Genomic DNA, 24,195 nt, shown 5'->3' with positions numbered 1-24,195 from the left:
TTAAAGTTAAATTACATGCTTAAGTCTTGCTGGATGACAGCCAGAGCAATCAACACCTTGCAAGAACAAACCCCAAGCAAGAACGGTCATTACAAAAGGGAGGATGTGGTACATTTTGTTGTTAAGTTTTTGTAACAGAAAAAAAGGTGCATAAAGTGTTTACTACTTAATTTCCTGCAGATTTTTATCTGATTAGGAACTTTAATACATGATTATATATTTAATGCATAAAATCAAAGTTATTTCAGGGTCCAACAGCATACGGCATGAATAATCTAACCTGAGCATATATCTGATTGCCACAGGACCCTCAAAAAGGATAAGGCATTAACAGGAACAGACACTGGCTGGGTTCTGCGGAGTGAATCTGTGGTCTTCAGCTTCACTGTGTCTTAAGGACTGCTGAGATTTCCAACAAAGTTTATAAATGGAAAGTTCGGAAAGTTCTGACTCTGACTGCAGAATTTAATATGAAGCAGGACCTTTCTCTCATCCATCCCCTTGTCTGCAGATTGTTTGACCCCATCCCTTACAGTGGAAGCTAAACATAATGCACACAAACAAGCCATTGTTATCAACACAGAAGTCCCCAAGGTGGAGTTTACATATGGGGCTTTTTTACTAAACAGAATTAAAGTGTAAACTTGGCAATGAGGCAAGAAAAAAAAAAATCAAATCTCAGTAGGAGAGGACTATTACTAGAAGCTCTTACATCTCTCTGGAGAAGAGCAAGCAGGTTAGGTTCTCCTGTGTTCATGCTACCCCTTTTCCTTGAACCCAGAGCTGACGTTCCCTTCCCAGCAGAAGTGCCTTACTCTGTGCAGGGCCCTCCACAGGTACAAAAGGAGTGAGTAACCAGCTGGAGGAGCTTGGGGCAGCACTGGGAATGAAACTCAGGGGTGCCAGCTGCTGAGTTTTCCAGTACGAACACTGTCTCTCCACCCTTCACAAGCAACAGGCCTGGATTCCCACCTAGGGTGGAGTATTAGGCTATGAAGGTGGGGTGTTAAGAGCCCTGGGGTTTCTCCCCAGCTGAGCTGGACACAGGCTAAAAGCAGAGCCAAGTGGAAGAAGGAATTAGGGTTTCATGACATTTGCCACACCAGCATGGCAAATCCCCATACCATACTGTGTGCTCATGGCCAAGGGAGGAATATCCACTGCCCAGCCTCCTGCCTCTCCTCTTCCCCACTCCGTTAAATCACCGTTGAATTGGCCAGACAAGCTTTCTGGGTCTAATTCTTCTCTGTCTTGAACCATGTAATTGACTACCTGAAAGGGTTACTGACCTTTTTGAGAGCATTTAAAATCAAGAGACACAAGTGAAAAGGCTCTCCAACTCTCAGTGCAAAAATCCAAGCCTGGGTGGTACAGACCAGAGAGTCCGACATACAGCCCTTACCTGTACAAGAGGGATAACAGCGCTTTCCTGGCGCGGAGAAATGCCGAGAGTATTTGGAACGTGATCCAAGATCCCAGCAGGTACACACGTTTAAAAAAGGTATTTATAGACAAAGAGATAACCATATTTCCTCTCCCTTTTAATCTCAGTCAAATCAGGTTTCAAACAGAGTTCTCTTACTCTGTCCTTCTGTTTCTTATACTTTAACTTCAATGTTCTCTGCAGAGCATGGAAAACCCTGGCATATGGGAAAAACCAAGAAGATGTAAAGGTATGAAGTAGCCCATCTAGCTTCTCCCCGCCCTCATCATCTTCCATCCAAACTAAATAAAGCCAAGAGAAAAACATCTATAGACAAATTAAACTCAATAGGTTGAAGCTGCTCACAAGTGAGTGATCACAGTCTAAGCAAACAAATCCTTTCCAACACTCTCGAGGACCATTAGCAAAAGGTCACTTTCAGGTTTCACCATTCTCTCTTCAGCTGTTTAATTGCAACACACGGAAATACCACTGCCCACTCGAAGAATTTTAGACAGATGAAACTGGAATTGCTAACTAATTTACAGATGGGGGATAGGGATGTTCAAAATGGGTGCCCGAAGTCAGAGGAGGAATCACCAGACCCTGCTCATCGCTAGAGAGGATATGGCCTGAACACTCAACCCTGCTGACCCCTCAGCCCTCCCCAAGACCAGGTGAGGTTAACTGAGAAAGTCTGAATCGTCTTTGTGAGGAGTCTAAACACCTTTTAAACGCCCAGCCTCCCTCATCCACATCACACAAGTTCAGCTATTCTCTCTTCTCAGGAAAAGGCCTTAACTTGCCTCTCTGACTTTCCCCAACACATTTTCCTCTCCTCCAGTGGGGTGCCAGGGCAGACATCCCTCCTCTTAGCAGCTGCCAGCCATGCTGTCACAGCTCCCCAGCTCAGACGGGAGCCAGCTTGTGCCCACGGAGAGGGGACAGCCCCAGCTCACGGCTGCTGACATGCCTGTGCAAGCACTCCCTCCTGTACCCGCTTCATCCCCAAGAACCAGCCACACTTGCCCTGCTTTTTATAAGCAGGCACAAATCTCCCCAGAGCAACAGGAGTCTACCAACAGGCTTTATGTACACAAATAGTTCAAAAAAATACATAACATGGCAAGGGGGTGGAGGAGGAGGGGGAAATTCGACATTGACGAGGCTGCATGGAGAAACTTTACAGTTTCTATCCTGTTCTCAGTTTCCTGCAATGTTAGTTTATCACTTCTCAGAGCTGAGGAATCTTCTTTAACCTTTTCATTACTTCATTTTGCACAGTATCAAGAGAAAGAAAAGGGATAGCTGCCAGCAAGTACAACTATGCAGAGCACCAGCTGTCCTGCAAGCACCTGACTTTCTTCATTAATGACTAATATATTCAGGTAGTAGCAAACAACAAGATTTTTGCCTTTCGCCAACAATATGGATATTTAATATAGTAGGAAGTTTTGCCTGTTTATGAGCACCTATAGGAAGAAGAACCTGGTAGAACAGCTGGTATTGGGGGAAAGAATTCATGATTTAATTACCTCGGTTTATTAATTTGATTATCAGTATTTTCAAAAAGAGGGGCCAACGACAGTGAATGGATGAGGGTGGGGGAAGGAAAACAGGAAAATGGTAGTTTAAGCCATTCATATGATGGCCTCCCCTTGAAAACACATGCATCCGAGACAAGAGTGACAAACGCATCAGAGATTTCTACCAGTTATTACCTGGCCTGCAAGCTGCTACTAAAGAAAAGCCATGCTGTGAGGATTCATGCACTAGGACAAGGAAGGAATTAAGTAACTGACTTGGCTTTTACTTTAAAAGACTAAAGACCACTGCAGCCACAAGACCTGACACACCATTAAACAGCTGCCATCTGGAAAAGACATTCTGACTGATGAAACTGGGTAAGGGAGAGCCTCAGGATAAAGTAGTAGTAAAGAATCATGTGTTTAAGCAGAAGACATTTTTCAACAGACAACTATTTCCTGTTTAATAAAAGTCTGGGTCTGTCGTTCTTGTGCACTGCAGAGAGAAGTCTTGTGTGAGGCTATATTCTTCCCAACTAACCTTTTGCTAAAACAAAAAAGCTGAATTTGATACTACCAGGAGGTACAGCCTCTATTCATACAAGCCAACATGGACAAGACTGCAAGGTTTGGCCCTTTTTCCCCTGCCACGGCCCCCTTGATAACTAAGCATCTCCTGCTGCCAAAGAAACCAAACCAAAGCACAGTTTAAGCTTCAGCGCAGTATGCATAGACAAACAAGTTTTCCCTGCCACAACCAATGATCTCCCTGTGTCACTGTACTGCGGTGAGACTGGGACTGATTCCCTCCTTGGTAAGACAGTGTAAAGTCAAAATAACTTCCCAGAAATCAGAATAACTTCCATCCTGTTTAAATGGGTGTAAGAATCCTTCACTTCTGCTTGCCCTGCTCGGAAAGGGAAACAGTGTTTGAGGACAGCATAGCACAACTGCAGATAGGCAAATTCATTAGGATAATCCTCTCTGAGCACAGCGAGTGTGCGTACTTCTCTGTCGAGGCAAGGGGATGATCAGATGCCTCAGACCTTGTAAGAATCAGTAAAGAATTAAGGTCTGTCTTTGTTGTTGTTGGGTTTGTGGAGGTTTCTTTAAACAGAAGGAGATGCTTAAGGCAATACAAGTAGCAGCAACCTGCTGTACGTGACTGGATGCTGCAATGCCACGTAAACAAAGCATTCACAACTCCACACTCACCTGCTCTGTGAATGAATCACATCATCGTACCGTGCTCACCATATTGCCAAGGAGACCTGAGACATCTTGGTTACTTCCACCTCTGGTCACATTGATAATAACCAACAGGACCGGCTTGCCTGAGACAAGAGGCGGTCACTGGGGAGGGAGAAATAACAAGCAAAAATGAGTCAAATACGCTCCTGTTACAAAGACACCTGAATATCCCGTTATTGCTGCACGACAAAGAGCATGATGCTGCCCACGATACTTCATGGAGGTAAGGGTAGCAGGTGGTTCATTAATGCAAATGGTCCCCAGGGAGATTGATCTATTTGGTTATTACATATTATCCCCTGTAACCCCTCAAACCAAAGTTTTAAGAACAGTTTTATATCTTTTATATATCTATGCAGAGTGAACAAATCAAAAGTATTCTACACAGGAGTAAATCCACCTCATACTCTACTTCCTAAGGTCAAAATGACTGAAGCATCCAATTCCTTCTACTGCAAGCAACGGCTATTCTGAGTGCATTTTAAATCCCAATTCAGAACCTCTTCCTTTCCTCCTCCACAAAACCTGGGTAAAACAACCCCTTTTGGCATGCAGGAACCCACATTTCATTTCAGTCCAGGAACTAAGGACTTTGGAGATTGGAGGGGAAAAAATGGCTAAAGGGCTCAACCTCAGTGTTCACTGTTTCCCTAGTTGTCAGGTGCAACCAGGATGAGAGACCACTGAGATTCAACTGGCTCATCTGGAAAATCAGGGGATGAAGAAAAATATTCATACTTCAAGACAACACAGCTCCTCCGAGTGCTATGACCTGGAGTTTCCTCAACAGTGACTTCTGCACAGAAAAAAAACCACCATGCCCTCGTATCAATGAAGGTTTGGTTTTGCTCCAGAATACTAGGACACCATAGCATTAGGACTTGCACATAGCAGCATAAAAGAGACTGAAGCAACAAAGATGTTGCTCTCACTGCTTCCAGACAAAGCGGTGCTACAACAGCCCTGTTAGAATCACATCTACTTCAGACACAACTGGATTTGCCACAGCATTGTCTGTAACCATCAGCAGAAATGTCAGATTTGGGCTTGTTCTCCTAGACTCCAGAAGCAAGTCAAGGTGGAAGACTCCGGGCTTGTTAGTTTTCAATACTGACAGCAAGCAATGACATGCCTGTGGAAGAGGCATGAATTAATTGAGGTTGGAAGGGACTCCTGGAGGTCATTTGGTTAAGCAGTTTCGGTATCTCCTTTCACCTTGCAGAGTTGGACCAATTTTGACGTTAGATCCAACTTCATATTTCGATAAAGTTGGTCATGAACTTGCCCAGATGAGTTCTGAATACCTGCAGTGATGGACATACCACAACTTCTGTAGGCCCTGGTTCTAGTGTTTGACCTCCCTCACAGTTAAAGAGTTTCTTACAACCGAATTGGCATCTTCCATGTTGCAGCTTCTGTCCATTGCCTCTCGTGATCGCCGTGCAGCTCCAAGAGGAGCTTGGCTCTGTCTTTTCTGTAACCTCTCATTAGGTAGTTGAAATCAGCTGTCAGACCCCACCTGAGCTTTCTGCTCTTTAGACTAAGCAAACCCAGCTCCCAGAGCCTCTTCTCATGTCCCGTGCACCCCTGCCCCCATCACTGCGGTGGCTGGACTCACTCCAGTGCGTCCATAGTTTTCTGGTACTGAGGAGTCCAAAGCTGGACACGTTGCTACAAATATGGCCTCAGAAGTGCTGGAGAGAGGTGTGTAAACACTTCCTTCATGCCTGCTGGCTACACGCTTGATAACATCATCACCCAACAAGTGGTTAGTGCTGTTGCACAAAGAGCAAGCAGGGAAAACATCAGACTGTGGCCTGACTTGAGGGATGCTCAGCCCAGGCTTGAGAAAATCTTGTGATCAAACCGACAGAGTAATTTGGAGAACTTTTACACTGGAGACATGTCATAATGTTTCCCGCAACAAGGTTTTACAAAAATAACAGAATCTTCCATTCCGAAAACACAGCCTCCCGACTGCTCCAAAAAGCACAGCTGTAGCTGCCTTGACATGGCCAAGTGAGTAGCTAGCAGAGAGTGCTGAAAGAAAGCATTAAGGAGGAGGGAAGAGTTTATGTTTTTCAAAATAGGTAATGCACGTGGGAAAGAAAACCTTATTCCATCTGTGCCCAGCTGTCTCACTATATGGACCATCTTGGTTCTGGTCATCTCTGGCTCTGCCTGCCTGCAGGCTGTGGGCGGGCGAGGTGTTAAAAGCGTGGGGTGAGCCTGTCCTCTCACAGCTCTACCGTGTTGCTACAAAATTTCTGAAGTCCAGATCTACTCAGATTTTACTTGTATTCCTGTGGAAGTTAGTCATGGGTTATTCTTTTACACAGAAGTGGAAGAAAACGCTTACTCGTTGTACCTTTTCTCTTCAGAAATCTTGGTAGAACTACTGGGGGATGTTTTAAAAGAAAGCAAGTTTCTAAAGAGTTTTTGTTGCAAAGCAACTTTTTTAACCTGTATGCAAATTTTCACATTCTACACTCATCTTCTCTCCTGTTTTCCCCTTCACATTCCTTTCTTCTCCCCAGCACCTCTAGAAACAACTATAGCATGTCAAAAGTTAGCCAAAAAACCCTTGGCTACTGTAGTCAAAACACATTTATAGAGTGATCAGTACTGTAAAATCATTCAATTTTTTCTGCTTCCCTATCATCTCTCACATAGTTATAGAAGCACTATTTCTTGTGATTAAAACAAATCAGGAGATGTGGTCTCCCTTTTGAAATTCAGAAGTTTAAATCCCATACAAAAGTTGGCTTAGCTAGTTCCTATACCTTGTAATGCAAGTAAGAAGAGAAAAAATAAAGAATTAAGGACAGAAATGTACGTTTTACATGAGCACTTCATTTTATGTGAGAACAGCTTAAAGAAACAAAGTTCACAGATGTCATTTCATCAATGACAACGATACGCTCACAATGTACAAACTACACACACACACACAGAGGGGGGTGTTCCTGATAATTTCTGTATTCGGAGGCTTTTGATCAGTGCCATCATTTTTCCTGTGTTACTGATGTAATTTAAGGTAGTGAGAACCACCTCCTGGTAATTCTGGCACACATCACCTACCAAAGACTGATAGAAATCTGTACAACACAGAACAAGTCTGTCATCCCAACCAAAGTCAAATCACGTGTGAGAACCTACTGCTGGTGCTCTCAAGCATGAGCCCCAGATTTTTCTAGCACTTCTGCCCCACTGAATGCAATGAAACAATTCCTGAGAACAGGTTACTTCAGCGCAGGGTTTCTCTCCTCCTTTGATGCCTCTACTCCCTGTCCCTGTAGGAGGCGGCCTGTCAGTCTACAGAGCAGAGAGGAGGAAGGCAGCCTGCAGACTGCCCAGCCGACACAACGCCATTACATTCCTGTATCAAGACAAAGCAGACAGAGCCAGCAGTGGCTTTTATGTGCCATGAGGTGCCACCAGTAAGGACCTGTAATTTCACACTTGAAGCGTGAATTGTTTAATTATTGCTTCCCCCAAGTCTACTAATAAGTCTCCTGTTTTAAGCAGTTAGGGAAGGTTATCAAGCAAACCAAGAAAAAATAATACCAAAGCAAAAGGGACAAGCCTACGGAAGATTTCTTCCTAGGTCCTTCCATTACGGCGCTTCTCGGTCAATGGCACAAATATCTGAAGAAGTTACCGAAGGGTACCGAGAGATCACATAACCATTTATGCACTGCACATTTTACTTACGGAATTGTCTTGCATTTTTCACAGCAGAGAAGTTTACAAGGTCCCCTATTAATTGCAGACCAAATGATTTTTGTCCCTGAACGTTTTGGATTCCCTCATCCACATCTTGATATACCACAGAATTTTTGTTTTTTTGTTTGTCCAGGCCCTGGGGTTATGTTCATCGTGGATACTTACTTTCCTAACTACAGAAGATCTCCTCATCCATACAGATACATAACCACTGTGGTGTACTGTAGCAATGAGTTCTCTACCATAGCTATTCACAATGGCAAAATAAACTTTTCACAACAGTCAGGTAGGTTACAACACATTAGCTTGCAAGAACATTGCACAGTGTTCAGTTACAGGTCACTCGGAGAGGATTTGGTCTGTAAAGCCCACGGCAGGAGTCTACTTCTTCCAAAACCCCAAGCTCCGTAGCACCGTAAAGCGTAAAGCAACAACTGGGAATCTATAACTCCGGCACGTACATACATGCACACTGCTCTGGTGGGTATGTTAACCTCTGAAAATGCTGGCAGCCTTCTGACGAGACATCACCAGGACATTCTCTGAAGAGTATTTCCAGTCATTATTGATTCTCTTTTAATTAATTTAAACATTGAACTGTAGTGTTTATGATCCCACTGACTTTAGCAGGTTTAGGGACAATGTTCAACATCCCACAAATGCTACCGGTCTGCACTGCATGTGGTATGACAGGACGCTGTCAGTCTGGATAAGAAAGAGGTGTACCAGGATCACTCATCTCTAAGCTTCCGCTTCACCATCCTGCCTTGCAGGCTGCCAACTCATCATCAGCCTCCCACTGTCTCAGGGAAAGTACCCACCTGTGCCCTGCTTCCCCCCCTGCTTCCTCCAAGGGGAGTACGGATGCTCCTTTCCTCTCCCCCACCCCCACCCCCCCCTACATACTTTTAATCCAAGGATGTCACAACAGTGTCCCATTTCAGTATCAGATCTGCTGTCAACCAAGCATGGCCCCAGCCACTCTAAATTAAAGCCAGTTACACTTTTCCTCATTTGACTGCTCAAGACAATTTTCAGGTTTCCACAAATACGGTTCTTGAACACACTCAGCACTTTCTGCTACATAACTGCTTGCATCAATTCTTCTATAAACAATTCCATATTGCAGAGAGGAGATTTCATTCAAAATTACTATCTAGTATAATTTTTTAAATCTTCTCAAAGAATAAACAACTATTTATCTATGTGGGTTTTGTGCTGAAGATTTAAAGATCATCCTCTTCTATGGGAGACAAACACCGAGCTTTTTGCTGTTATGAAGATGAGTGCGAGCCACTGGATATTTGACAGACAGTAAAATTTGTTATTTCCAAAAAAATCATGTCTCCAGATATGGACCAATTTCCCTGTATGCATATGGAACCAAGACCACACATAAGGAAACAAATAGAAACTCTCCCAGCTCCTATGCTGCTCTGCAGTAACCCAGCCCACTGAGCCATGCAGGGAAGGATCCAAAAAAATCCAGCTACCTGTGCTGGTTTGGGGAACCACAAAGGCAGAGGGTTCAGTAAGTAGAGAGCAATCTGAAGTTATCTGCCTGATGGTGCCAAGAAATGACATTTTGTAGGTTATATACACATCAGCAGTTTCTTGTTAAATAATCCACGGGAAAGTATGCATGCATTTTCTGCCCAATGAAGCTGGTTTGAAAAACACCTAAGGACTGAAATACCCGGGGTATACAATTAGTTAGTGCAATGAAGGATAAAGCTACGGGGTACCTGAAGCTAAGAAAAATACACCTCTGTGATCCTGTTACCCTGACAGAAGGAAGAGCGGCAGCGCAGCTGTGGTGACACGGCTCCAGCGCAGGTTGGTGCCATTTAGCAGGGAGCCCAGAGAGCTGCCCCATGGACAACAGCACCGGCTCAGAGCTCCCTTCTCACACAGTGATGGATACACAGCCACCATTAACAACAGCATGAAGACACCCTGTTTGGTGAGGCCACACCTGGAGTATTGTGTCCAGTTTTGGGCACCTCAATATGAGAGAAATCTTGAGGGGCTGGAACGAGCGCAGAGGAGGGCAACGAAGCTGGTGAAGGGCCTGGAGAATAAATCCTGTGAGGAGCGACTGAAGGAGCTGGGACTGTTTACTTTGAGGAGGAGAAGGCTGAGGGCAGACCTCAGCACTCTCTGCAACTCCCTGAAAGCACACTGTACAGAGGCTGGTGCTGGTCCCTTCTCACAGGTCATGAGCCATAGAACAAGAGGGAATGGCTTTCAGCTGCAACAGGGAGGTTTGCACTGGACATTCGGAGAACAGGTTTCCCAGAAAGAGTGCTCAGACAGTGGAAGAGGCTGCCCAGGGCAGGGCTGGAGTCACCATCCCTGGAGGGGTTGAAGGGTCGTTCCGATGAGACGCTGGGGGCTGTGGTGCAGGGGAGAACTTTGCACCATAGTGGGGCTGAGGGTTGGACTCGATGACCCCAAGGGGTTTTTTCAACCTGAACGATTCTGTGATTCTGTGAAGACAGAGTTTCTCCCAAAAAGCCACGTCCTTAGATCTGGGAGCATCAGTGCCAAGGACTGCAGGGCCCTTCTGGTCCCCTCTGCAGCTGCGCTCAAGTATCTGGATCCTCAATGGTTCTGAGGTCTCAGAACAGGCCGAGACCAAAACTCGCTGCCGTGGGGGCGGCTGTGTCCAGAGCCCCTGAGCACACCGCAGTGGGGCCACCGCTGCTGGGCCTGTCCGAGCTGTGCGGGGGACAGGCGGCTGTTTCCAAAGAGACAGGTTGCTCCGTTTGACATTTCTGACGTGCTCAGCAAGGTGAAGGGAGACTTGTATCACATCTCACATAGAATGTTCTGTCTGAGTCAAAGAATGACCCCAGCAACTCAGTTCACCAGAGGTAGCTCATGGTTGAAAATGAATCCTTCGCTCTCACAATTGTCATCTCCTGGAATAACAGATAATGATAGCAAGTATATTGAAAATGCAAGAGTCTCCAGCTGGTAGCTCAGGATGGGTGATCTTTGCAGGCTGAGCTGTTGCCGTGGAAGTAAAACAGCAGCAGAGAATGTTTTATTAGAGAGTTTGCTCTGCTACACCTGGAGTTATTGGGCTGATAAGTAACACAGCAACAATAGCAACATTTTTAAGTGTTGCATACATTAAGTTGAGTGTATATATAAAGCTGCATATTTACAGAGCTGCATGGGGTTTTACTGCAGTATTCTATGAAATATAGTAAATATTTCTGTGTAGACTTTTCTGAAATAAAAATACACAAAGAAATCATTGCAGAGTGATGCCACAGAAACAGGTAAGCCACTGAGAAGATGCACTGCAGGATCTGACAGAGAAGAGGAAAAATATCACCAAAAAAAAAAATCAAATGTCACAAAGTTTCATTAGAATGGAAAACAATGCACAATTTCAGTCTAAATTTCCGTTATATTTGTTTCCTAAGGAGTGTTTGTACACAACAATTCTGCAACAGGGTGCCATTCTCTGGTCCACCTGCAATTAAGCCAGTTGTTTCCACATGGAGCAACTCTCTTGGAAATGAAAACATTCCAGAAAAGCAGAGGGTCTAACAAGCAACTAGGAACTTGCTTTAATAAACACTGAATCTAAGCATTAACTCCTTTAACAACAGAGCAAAGGAATACCCCGCTATTATTCATTACTAGACTGGAGTGATATGGTACTTTTCCCATTTTGATTTTTTGTTAAAGTCTTACTGAGAACTTGTTTACTCCAGGAAATAACAGATATAATTATACTCCTAAAATTATGTAAAACATTTCTCAGTAATGGGTAAGCATACTCAAGAAGGGTAAGCTTTATCCATGCTCGCTTAGTTTGCTTCTAAGACAATTCACTGCAGAAAACTCAGCCACTGCTTTATAATTATTAATCCTTCCAAAGGTAAAGCCTCTTCTGTTTGCTTTTATAACACACGATTATTTTTACAAATTAACCTGTTAGCAATTTTGAATGACTGTCCTTCCAAAGGTAAAGCCTCTTCTGTTTGCTTTTATAACACACGATTATTTTTACAAATTAACCTGTTAGCAATTTTGAATGACTGTCCTTCCAAAGGTAAAGCCTCTTCTGTTTGCTTTTATAACACACGATTATTTTTACAAATTAACCTGTTAACAATTTTGAATGACTGTCCCCTGCTGATGCAGGACACACATGCAGTACAGCATGCACAGTTGCCTACATCTGCTAGACAAATTCAGGTATCCCTGCTCAGATCCACGTGTGCCTGCTGGGTCAGCTAAATCTTGAATTCAGGACTGGAGCCAAATCAAATGGTTTGACCCCATTTACAACGTTGCCTAATCCAGTTTTCTACCAACAGGCATCTTGCATGCATGCAGTCAAGAAAAAAGGAAAGAGGAAAAGCAGCCTGAGTTTACAAACCCATAGCTACCGATTTTCCAAAGCTACAAGGGCCCCGCATGGGCCGGGTCACTCCTCTCTGCGGACGTCCATTTCTTACGCTCTTCTCTTTGCGCCGGCCGGCGCTGGGGAAAGGCCACAGAGCACCGTGGGCCATCTCCTGCCCGACGGCCATGGCTCCCACATCCCCGAAATGCCGTGAGGGTGCGCAGCCACCCTAGAGAGCGGGGGCATGGATCTGGGATGGGGCCTCGGCAGGAGACAAGACAACAACGGCCCGAGGTCGGTTCCACCAACACCTCGGCGGGTTTCCCCGCAGGCAGGAGGCACAGACCCCTTCCTAGCACGGGAGGGGATGTCTGCGCCCAGTCGTTTCATCTGGGGGAGAGGAAAGCTGGCTCGTGTGCATCTGCAGAACTAGCTCTGTCAGTGCTAATGGAAAAATATATAATGAATATGTTGTTAATCAAACCTTTCTGATCTTTAGAAGTATGTAATGGGAAACGCACTACCACGGAACAGCCAGGGGTCTCAATCAGCTATAGAAGGCCCCCAAAAAACCTACACGTGCTGCTGGTAGAGTTGCTTTTATCTTTTGCATCTTCTTTTATTTTTTTCTTTCCTCTCACATTTGAAGCAACAGAAGCTCACACCTGCACTGGGTAGCGCAGACCGGCCAAGAGCAGAGACACAGCAAACCAGTGATAGCAACCTGCCTGTGCAGCACCCTCCACCATAAGCCACAAACAGGAATAGGGAGCAACAACAGTAGTGCCACTGCAGTAGTGCAGAAATATGAATTCTAATGCAATTATTTTCAGGAAGAGAATAAATATCCCTAAACACTTGCTACAAATTTTTAATGGAAGAAAGTACATGCTGCAAAGCACAGTGCCATCACTAAGTGGTCTAGTTAAGAAAAAAGCCTCACATCTGTACAATTGCTCGATAACTGTCCTCAGAGGGGTTTTGTCCCCTTCTCAGAAACACAAGCTTCCAGTCACTCACAAATACAAAGTACTGATCCAAGTGAACCACAGTAATTCCCAAATAATTTCCCCAGGGAAAATGATACCGAGTAAGGAAGCTGCAGGTAATTTCCACAAGTTACCAAGAAAGTTCCATCCTCCCTTTTGCTCATCACACCCAGCCACCTCATAAGGGAGGAGTGGCTTACCTGGGGCAGAGTAGCAAGGCTGTGCTTTTATTTTCTGACATGAACAAAACCGGCTTAGAGATGTAAACCCCTCCAATATCACCAACACAAGAACACCCCATCCTTCTCTTTCTCACACACTCTTGAGAAGCCTGTTGCAGAGACAAACCACTGCAGATTAGTGATGCCTCAGCTTCTCAAGGAGGAAGACGAGTTGCAGCAGTCTTGCCAACCACACCACTCGGCACATGCCTCCTAACAGCTCTTCAGACACCCCAGCAGAATTCCTACTTCTCATTTCTGACACAACCATCCACAAAAGTCACCTCTGACTCCACTCATACATACACCATAACTTCTCTCACACGACTTGGGTCCAAAGAAGTGACTGCAGAAGCCGGGACCTTAAGCGCCGTGAGAAGAGGCTGAGTAGGGCATAAGTACACACCACCATTTCCATGTTCCATTTCAAATTTACAACAAATCCACAAGCAGAGATCTCTATTGTATTCAGTCCTTCCTTCCCCCTCCATCCAAGTTACAACAGCCGTCTGCTCTGATGTTCAGATGCTGGAAGTCTTCACTCCTGTGTTCCTAGAATAAAGGTCCAACTGATCTTAGGAAAATCGATTCTTCACTTCAAATAAATGCAACTGTAAAGACTCATAGCGGCTTAGAATCTCCCCGAGTCAAACACACACTTGTGAGAGAAAATGGGAACATGCACCGAAGAGTCATTTTAAAGAAATTTATAGGTAATTATTTGATAGAGAATGAACAGAACTTTGTTTCCAAGATTACAACACGGCTGTATATAGAGTCTGACAGCAGTGGATACTGTAAATTAGATGTTTTACACACCACCTTACAGTAGTTAAATGAAGTCCATCGAGACTGCCAGCTTTCCCATCAGCAGAAATACATGGTATGACCCTTGCAGTGGACGTGGTCAGGTCAGTAAGAGTTTTGTATGCTTAGAGCTTGTGCTCGCTTCTTCCTAGATTAGGGTGGCTTTATATCAACAGCACTACTAGAGAACGAGAACATGACTTCAGGATAAAAACGCCTATTAATGAAAGTGGCACAATATCTGTATCACCTGCAGCTGTGATGCTTCCTTGTGGCTAACTCCACACCAGGTGTAACAGGCTTCAGTGAAGTCTTCCAGCCCCAGACTGGAACAGACGAGACACACCAGCCTGCAGCTGTAGGGAAACACAGATATACATGACAAGAGACAGCTATCTGTCAAGCCGGCACCTGCCTGACCTAGGAACCTGCATGCAAAAACTCCTTTCACTTGGGTTTCTTGGCTGCCCTTGTGTGGTCTGTAACTGGCCGCTGTGTCCTGAGCAGCCTCTGCCCCAGACAACACTGTGGCTTGGAGCAGGCCATTTCACAGATCAGATGAGGCTTGCTGTGAGGTCAGTGACAGGCACAGTTTATCTGGGTATGAGAAAAACCCCACAGCCAGGCAACAGACCCCTGAAGGGGAATTACTTAAAACAGAGGCAGTGGCACGAACTCAGCCTCCTGCAAATGTATGAGATGGAATCCACAGAGATATCTGGGCTGTGGTTATGAGCATCAGTACAATCCTCAGAAATATCCTGGTTCATCTGGTTTTGTATCTTCATGACTTCAATACACTTCATAGTCAAATATTTTGAGCCACGATCAATCACTACTTCAGAAAGACACACAAATGACTTTCAAAAGGATTCATTTCCCCTGTATCCTCCTAGGAGTATCAGGGTAGTACCAAGTTGTTGAGTTAGAGGCTCCTGATGTAGATTGGTCTGTAGTAAACACACAGACATTGTTTCTTGATGACAGCGGCAATGGCAGGGAAGACTCTCTGAGCCTGAGAGGCGAATTCAGTATGACGTTAGCTGAAGGACAATTGCAACCACCACCCTACCCCGAAAAGCCACCCCAACAAGCCAAAGCCCAAAGGAAATCATTTTCTAGCATCTTAACGTGCCGACATGCCCAGCACAGGATCGGGCTGCGCGAGAGGCCCAGCTCAAGGGAAAGACACCCGCCTTGGTGTCTGCAGAGCTGTTTCTCTCACAGATTCTTGCTCCTCTCTCCGGCTGCTGCTGCCCAGCAGTTTTCCCCCCTTCTCAAATATGTCATCCCAGAGGCGCTCCCACCGGCGCTGATGGGCTCAGCGCTGGCCGGCAGCGGGTCCATCCTGGAGCTGCCTGGCATTGCCTCTGCCGGACACCGGGGAAGCTTCTGGCCCCTTCTCACAGAAGCCGCCCCTGTAGCCCCTCCGCTACCAAAACCGCGTCACGCAAACACCATACGCAGTTAATTCTTCCTGACCGTACCTTCTTCTGTGCCTCCTTCAGGCACAGCTGTCCAGCTACAAAGAGCCCCTGTGTGGAAAGCTCTCGGCAGGGTTAACACATCCTGCCCCTGCCTGCTGCTGCTGCCCACTGACAGTTCATCGTTCATGGCCATCACCTGCTTTCCCAAATTTTCCTTCTATGCTATGAACCACTAGTCTCTGTCTTAAATTCTCCCGTTTATCTCCCTCCCTTCTCTTGGGCTCCATCTCTATCCTATTACTCTTTAACCTCTCTTTGGAGGTTGTGGAGCCTTTCCCTTTCTGCCCTTGCTTTGACTTCTTACTCCTAAGTTCCCAGGTTTCGCCCTAACAGTGCTCTCAAGCGTTCATCTCCCAGTCATGGATGGCAGTCAGTGGGGTAAACGGGACCCCACGGCCTGAGGAGAACAGGATGCCTCACCCTGTTCCCACGCTAAAACTCCATTTCCCCCCCCTCGCTACTTTTTGTGCAGGGACAGCCTAGGACCTGAACGGGACCACGGGTGATCGTTAGGGACACAGGTGTACGCTCTTCTTTCTGCTTTAGCCCTGCCAGTGGACATCACAGAAGCAAGAAGCAGCTCTGCACCCCAACAGTGGAAGCAGCTAACAGCTAACCCTGTACTAACAGGGAACAGCAACATTCTCAATCCAAAGAGAGAGGGAGAGAGAGTAAGAGAAACACTGGGTGCAAGGATTTGGGTTAAAAAAAGAGACAAATAATACATATAATACTTTGTGGTAACAAAGATTTGTTTCCAAGACACTGTGAGTTCCTACGGCAAGAAGTTGGACACTATTTAAGCCCCGCCAAATGGGTTTGTTCGCTTTGACGTTAAAGAAACACCAGAACGGGAGACTCTCTGAAAGGCTCCGATTTTCCCAACTTTACTGGGGAGCAAGGGAGAAAAAGGAAGGGATTCAAGCTGGACAGGTTACAGAGGGCCATGGTGCTAACGGCACGCGCTGGAGGTGCCCTTGGCAACCGCTGGAGGGTAACATTCTAAAGCCCCTAGCAACTGCCTTCGCTGGTTCCACAAGCCTGCAGAGGGTACCACCTCCTCCCTTCAAGCCTTTCACTGCTGGCTGGAGTTTCTGTTTCAAGAAAGAAGCAGAGACCAGCTTCCAAAGGTCCAGTTTTTGAGAGGAACTACTGCTTTCAGGATAAGATTGCCTGCCGTTAGCAGCACAGAGGAGAAGCAGCCTAAGAGGTGAAAATGGGAGCACTTGGGAATGACCCCTACTTCCGTTTTCATCCCCCCTACGCACAGGTAAATGCTGGAGATTTTACAGGGCTTTGTAACCTTGATTCTCTTGATAGACCGTGCTGAAAGGGAGCCTTACTATCTCAAGTCTGAAGTTGGTATGTCCCTCTCTCTGGGTCATGGCAGCACCTGTAGATCAAACTGCTGATTTTTGCAAGTGCTAAGAGCTAAGATAACCTAAACTACAGACAATTCCTCCTGTGAGCTGGGTTCAGATACTCAAGGAAGACGTAAAAGTTAAAAATCGTGCATAAAGATCACCCAGCGCTTTCTTAACAAAGTGACATGACACTGATTCTGAAAAAAAACTGGCACAGTTATAGCTTCTGCTCACAGCAACTGCCTGGATCCCCGTAAAGTCACTTCCTTAAAAGAAAGACCTTCAAAACGGGTCCGTCCTCCAAAGACATACTGTTCTATTCCACCGAGTAAAAAACCAAGGGTGGGTGTAGGGCTCTTGGTTATTGCATCCGCTTCAGCATCAGGGATTGGGGCGTTCACGCCTGGGAAATGGGCTTTGGCCTCAGACCCCAGCCTGTCTCAGGGCATGGCCCGCTTGTGCTGGCTACAGTCCAAAAGTGGCCGGATTTGGAGATGCTGCTCCTAGACCCAGTGTTAATGCCTGCACCCGAGTGAAACTTACCTTCAAATACACAAGCATCTTCAAGGGGGACTTTGCTTTCCTTCAAAAAACGACACAGAAATGCATTCAGTATTAACCCTCAACCTGGCATTTTCAGCTCTCAGCTGGGATGAAGCTCAGTACACCACGTACTAAACCATTTAGGCCATTTTTACTGTGCCATTTACAACACCTGAAAACTCTTTTTCTCCTGCAGCAAAAGTACCACAACATATCCTGTTTCTGGGAAAAACAACCCCGAGGCTGCCTGAGGATCAGCTGTGCTTTCCATCACAGCAAACCTCGATGTATCAACGGACTTTTTTTGCCACCCACTAACAGTGAGTAAAAATACCTTACCAACCATTTGTTCACTCGACTAAGGAAATACGCAAAAATGTCCTTCCAGTGCTTCCATAACCTAGAGTAAGGTCAAGAAATGCACCCTGGCAAATCAGTCAGGTAAGATCTGCTATCGCAGCAAGGCCAAGGCAAGGCAGGGAATTGCCCTGGCGTTTGAATGGGGTTGCCACATTGGGTTTTTTAGCTGCCACGTTATGAATCTTCGTAGCTGCCAGTTACATGAAAGGTGAAGGGGCACTTTAGGTTGCTGAGATCCACGCAGTAAAAACGTTGCTTTACTGGGGCATTGGCTAGATGAAATCTCTCCAGCAGTGAAAATGGCCAGCAGGCAGGTAATCGTTTGAGAGAAATGAAAAGTAGCGTGTGTAGCGGGGGGGGAGGTTGGCAGGGCCACCAGTAGCAATAGCTGTGGATGGAGCACAACACGTCACACGGATGAGACACCCCTTGTATAGATAACGTCAGATGACAGTCCTCTGTGTGCAGACGGATGTCCAGTTCAGCGCTCTGAAAGCGTTTTTCAGGCTTGAACACTGGACGCGGGCTACTGAAATACAGTCACAGTTTGCAAGGCAGTACCAATGTCATCAGAGTAGTGATGGAAAAGAACACCCTCACAAGTTTCCCTCAGTCTCTTCTAAGAGGAGCTCTTGCCTACTGGCAGTCCTGGTAGGCAGCTGGAACCTGGAACAGGGGAAGAGTCCAGGGCGGGGAACCAAGACAGATGTCAGAAACTGGGCGGGAGCAGGCCTGAAGGCAAGTCAGCATCATTTGCCACAGAAGCACAAACAAGCAGACTAAAAGAGAGTTGTTCTGGGACCTCCTCTCCAGAGCTGGAGACAGGTGTCGGAAGAGAAGCCCAGAAGGACCTCCAGTCAGAAGCAAGCGCCTTGTGCTCCTGTAATCTCCTTCAACTCAGTCAAGGTGGATTTGCCTTACAGTCCCCGGAGCTAATGATACCCTAGCCTGGACACCCACAAAGGCTCTATCAAGTCAAAGTGCTCTATCTTACTTTCTCTTGCATGAGATACAACCAATCTGATCTGCAGGAGTGTTAGGAAAATGGGTTGCATCTCACCCACACGCTGCTGCCAACATCACGGGTAGACAGACATTTCTAAGGAAAAGAGTATCTTTGATGAGTTTCCTCTGATTCAGTGTAAATTACCTTCAGGAACTTCATGGTCTTTCTCAAAATCAACACGCTGTACTCAGGAAAGAGAGGTGTGATTCAGAAAATGCTGATAGAAAGGAAAGGTCTCCAAGCTACAAATGGGTAAACCTGTGCTTAGCGCTGCTAAATGCTTCAGAACTGATGCCACGGGCAGGGAGACAGGCCTGCCTGTTCTTCAGCCTGTTTCAAATATTCTCACAGGTGGGGTCCTAAACTCACGGACTCCCTGCAGCCCGGGTACCACTAATCACAGGGTTCCCTGGTTGTCAATAACTGCAAAGGCACTGGAAGAAGGAAGGTTACTGACAGAAATTCATCCCTCCCCCAGCTGGAAGAGATACCCAGCCTTTCTCAGAGACTGTAGAATGATCCAAACGTTCCTCTTCTCAAAAGCCTTCGTTCAGCAGGGCCTCATCCCTCATTAGCAGGAGCCGGCACCTGTGTTTTTCCCTGCTTCCTGCAGCTGGAAGATGCTCTTTTGCCAACCTCCGCAGAAGGCTTTTCCCTAGAAGGCACAACCTCTCTGTGTAATGAGGCCTTCAGTGTCAGAAGGGTTTCAGAACTGTACCTGCTGCTCTCAACCCTCATTTGATATCCTAGTTCCCTCCTAACAAAAGAAACACCATGTTCTTTTCTGCAGATGCCCCACTGCAACAGGCTGCCCACCAAGGGATTCTGCATCCAGGCCCTCATCAGCAACCCCACAGAAATCAACACAACACTCGACTGCCAATTCACCCACCGCTCATCATAAACCTCCAGGATGACGAAGATGACGAGGAAGAGGAGGAGAACTGTAAACAAGTTTTTTCTTTCTTTTACAAGGAAGTAGAATGGGGGGGGAGGGGGTTTGACACCTCCAAGCTCATTTACTCGAATAACCGTTACAATTGTAAAAAAGAGTTGTTGACAGGTTTTTGAAATAGTTTCCAGCTAATCCCCAAGTTATCGGAACCGGTAGTCACCAGGTGGGAGCGAGGCAACATTCCCTAACTCCCGGGCAATGCCTGGCTGTACAGTTCAACAGCAGGATAATTCCTCTTTTTCCCATTAAATAGAGCTGAAGTCACAGGTTTGTTCACAAAAGACAGGGCTCTGACTTCCACTTAAATAATTCCTTCAACTGCTTTCCTCAACTCTGTAGGCAGTCTCATGTTATTGCAGAAAGTTATCCTTAAATCCAGCAAAGAGAATCCATACAACACTCTCCACAGAAACTGAATGTCTGTGTCTATGTTTCTATACGTACAGAGAGAGATTTAGTTTTTCAGTTTTTAAAATGTAGTTAAACTGTTGGATGTATCTCACTCAGAGATGCCAGATTCACAGGGAAGGGACGAATTGCACGTTCCCAGAGAGCGGGAGCGCGACCTACTCTCACGTGCGCGCTCCGCAAACCGCTGTGCTCCTTCTCAGGCAGCCCCAAGCTGCTCTTCACTTTCCCCTGCCCTGCAGGATGCCTGGCAGGGCTGCCTGCTCATGCTTCCTAACTCGCGTTCAGTCCCAGGAAGCCACAGGAACCTCAACAATACAAGACGCGGGGCTTTGCGCATCTTAGCGGCCTTACCTGAGACAGCCAAGGAGCACGCCCTTCGCCAGCTCCGCTGGCAGACACTGCAGGAGAGGAACTCTGCGCAGAGCGTTTCTGACAAGCACTCCCCGCTGACATGTTTCATCACAACATTTCCTTTGTGGGGGGGGAAAAGAAAGATCATGAGTACTGAAGATGGCTTTGAATCAGTTTACATCAACAAACGCTTCTTAATAGGTGTTGTGACTGCAAGTCCACTGCGCTTGCAAATACCTCATAGCAAGGAATCCATTTTCTGGCCAGAAGCAGAGCCTGCAGTCAGGAAAAAAGAAGGGCTCTGACCAAAGTGAAATTCCTTATGGTGGCTGGTTATTACCAATTGCCAAAGGTCTTTGTAGAGCTGTCTAGTAACCCTTGGAAAATATTTCCTACAGATGTTCCTGACTGGGTGCCCAAGACTGCTGAAGAGATCGAAGAGGAAAGGGCAATAAAGGAAATATGCTATAAATCTGGTAAATACAAACTTAGTCACTCTTGCCTAAACAGCGCTTCTGACAAGAGAGTGAACTTTGTTGGGTTTTTTTTTTTCCCCTCCTGGGCTGTGTTTAGGAGAGTATTACAGGATTCAGCCCCCTCGCGAACACCCCTCAACAACAACCGTGTCTTCGCCTCAGGAAAAAGAGCTGTCCCCCGTGGAAGCCACCCACCCAGACTTGCAGAAAGGCAAGTACTTTTCAACTTCTTGCACAATAGTTACCACTTTTTAAATTACTGTTACAGGGAGAAGCTATCACAGAGTTTGCCCCTCCTCCCCACTTTTTAGATTTAGTGTCGATAAAAGACAGGAATTTCCCCCCCCATCTCTCTCCCTCTCCTGTCACTGTATGGAGTGTAGGTGGAAAAGGTAGAAATGGGCTATTAACCCTATGTGTACTTTCCGGAGATACACTACTTAGGTCTTGCATCGAGTTTTTCTTCAGGATCAAGATTTGTGTAGCCTAGTTTTAGCTGCCCTAAGGTAGGAAGGCCGTTTCCATTCCCCATCAGGCCGTGCAGGCACTCTTACGGGGCTCTTTATTGCATCGTCAGACAGAGCCAAAGAAAGGGCAGACGAGTCCCTTTCCCAGCGGTGCTCTGTGCTCTCTGCTGCCTGTCTTGGGTCTCTAGATGCTGAAACGCAGCCACACATCAAGCTTTTCTCCAACTAAACTCAGATTAAATAAATCCCCCCTTCAAGTGCATTCTAAAAGATAGTAAGAAACGAGTTCCATTTTGGTTGGAAGGCTAGGCTTTATCCAACAGGAGGCAGGACAAAGAAATACCAATTCAGAAATATTTACCTCCTGTATTTTGTTTCTCCTTCATTCCTGAGCAAGTGGCATGACTGGAAAAAAAAAAAAAAAATCTGTATTAGATCTTTTACTGGATAAGCAAGAGTATAATTCCATTTGAGGAGGGAGCATTATGCTCTGACTATTAAAACACACCGGACTCACCAGTAGATCAGTCATCAGAAATTGCTGCACAGAAATATCACCTGCTACTTTCAATTGGGGGGGGGGCGAAAATCACATTAGTGTCAGGGACAAAATCTTCTTTTTTTGTATTTCTAATGAGATGCAGTCAGAGAAAAGGAGAGAGGTGCTTCCCCAGAGCACTTCTTCAAGTGAGTTCTCTTGAGGTTGTAGGTACAAGGATGACACATGCACCTTTCAATACGCCACATATTCCATTGGGTAGGATGCATAAATACCATTCCTGAAAAGCGAGAAGCCAAAGAACCAACAGGTGGCTGAGGCTGGTGCCTTCCTTTGGAGCCGTGGTCTTCTTTAACCTGGGCATGATGGTGTTTCATCAGAGAGCACGGCAGTCATGCGCCAGGTGCTTGAGTTACACTCGGCGGGATCCAAAGAACTAACCAAAGAGAAAGAAGCAGACAACATGAGAGGTTAAAGGCAATTGCACTAAACTAATCACGAGCTCCCAGAGCTGGGAGCCAGTGCCAAAGGAGATTCCCTCCATTTTCAAAGGCTCTGCCGTCTGTGCTGCCAATATTCTCAATCGCTACTGTGTTTCCTCAAGGCTCTCCTTCTCTTTTTGCGTTATTCAGTGTGGTGGGAATTGTATTGCCATCACCTGGAAAGGCAAGAGAAAGAAGGGTTTACCTGCTTGTGGGTAAGCACAGGGAACGGCACTGCCATTCTCATTGCTGAGCATCATGGGGTAAATAACATAACAATGCTTTTGGACTGGGCTACCCACAAAGAACAATTTTTTCATCTTGTTTTCCAGCCAGGATGTCAGTTCTTGAAGAACAGTGCAACAGTTTTGTTTGCTTTTTCACTTTGAGGAATTCATGCTTCAAAGCCCAGAGTAAAACCAAGTTACCAGCAAAGAAGTTAAAGGGAGGGCAGTCAAACTGATTCTTCTCATCTTTATGTCTGTACAGAAACGAGAAGAAAGTCTTCTTTCGACTCTGCAGGACCACCACTATCTGCGTACATCGTCTCCCCTGCCTTCACTGCCAAGCCAGCGCCAAAGTTCAGTGAAGCTACAGGTGGGCTCCTGCTTACACTGATCTCTTAAAATGCCTCAAATGTGCCTGTCTGGATTGTGCTGCTTTCCATCGGTCCCTGCAGGTGAAAACTCACTTATTTATGCCTGAATATGGGCAGGAGTAAATTTGATCCGGCATCACGTTCACCAACAGATTGCCGCAGGATCTACAGACAGAAAGGTGAAGCTTTAGAAAGCTTTACAATTTGTCAGACACAATAGGCACGAACACTAATTTAGCACCTTCCGAGCAGAAAGCAGTCCTCTGCCCCACAAACAGCGTCAGATGCAAGGATGGGCCACGGGGCACAAATATACTGATCCCCACTTTTTACTGCCTCTTTTATCTCGTCAGCAAACTCCTGCTATCAATTTAAAAGGTAGCATACATTTTTGCGATTTATGTTCACTTTGTTCATATGATTTATGCTGGACAGAGGACTGAATTCGTTCTTCCTGCCATTCATTCAGGGTGATCTTTCCCTTCACCTCTTTTCCACCTGTGAAACACTCGACTGTCCTCTTGATAGCACCTCCTAGGTCATAAACTTGACAAGAAGCCTACAGGGGGGATTCCCGGTCTTGTATCTTCCTGGCAATCTCTTTTGGATGGAACCCTGAATGTACATCTTTTGCTTTCTCAATCAGCATTTTTGTCCTAAGAGCAACCACTAGCATTTTTGCAGCCTTTATTTTCAGCAGTACCTGAGCCAAACCATCCAAAAGGCCCCGAGCAAAAGAATCAGCTCCACACAAAGACAAGACCTGGGAGCCAAGTGCAAAACTACAGTAATACTTACATGGAGCGTACACCCTGACAACTTTAGGATTACTGTGGAATCAATAGTTTGAATTAATGGAATTAAGATGGAATTAACACAACACC

The 24,195-nt window shown here is 45.9% G+C and overlaps 1 protein-coding gene across 1 annotated transcript in view; it reads right to left on the bottom strand.

Annotated features, from left to right (window-relative positions):
- Positions 1-12,482, bottom strand: part of LOC141956727 (hydrocephalus-inducing protein homolog) — a 121,431-nt gene extending 108,949 nt beyond the window's left edge. Inside the window, 1 exon segment of the mRNA XM_074897529.1 lies at positions 12,408-12,482. Within this exon segment, the coding sequence (XP_074753630.1) occupies positions 12,408-12,482 (75 nt within the window).
- Positions 12,483-24,195: the final 11,713 nt, after the last annotated feature.

This window comes from Athene noctua, chromosome 2 (assembly GCF_965140245.1).
Source record: "Athene noctua chromosome 2, bAthNoc1.hap1.1, whole genome shotgun sequence".
NCBI lineage: Eukaryota > Metazoa > Chordata > Aves > Strigiformes > Strigidae > Athene > Athene noctua.
The sequence above is the reverse complement of the archived record's forward strand: the minus strand, read 5'-3'. Positions and strand labels throughout refer to the sequence as shown.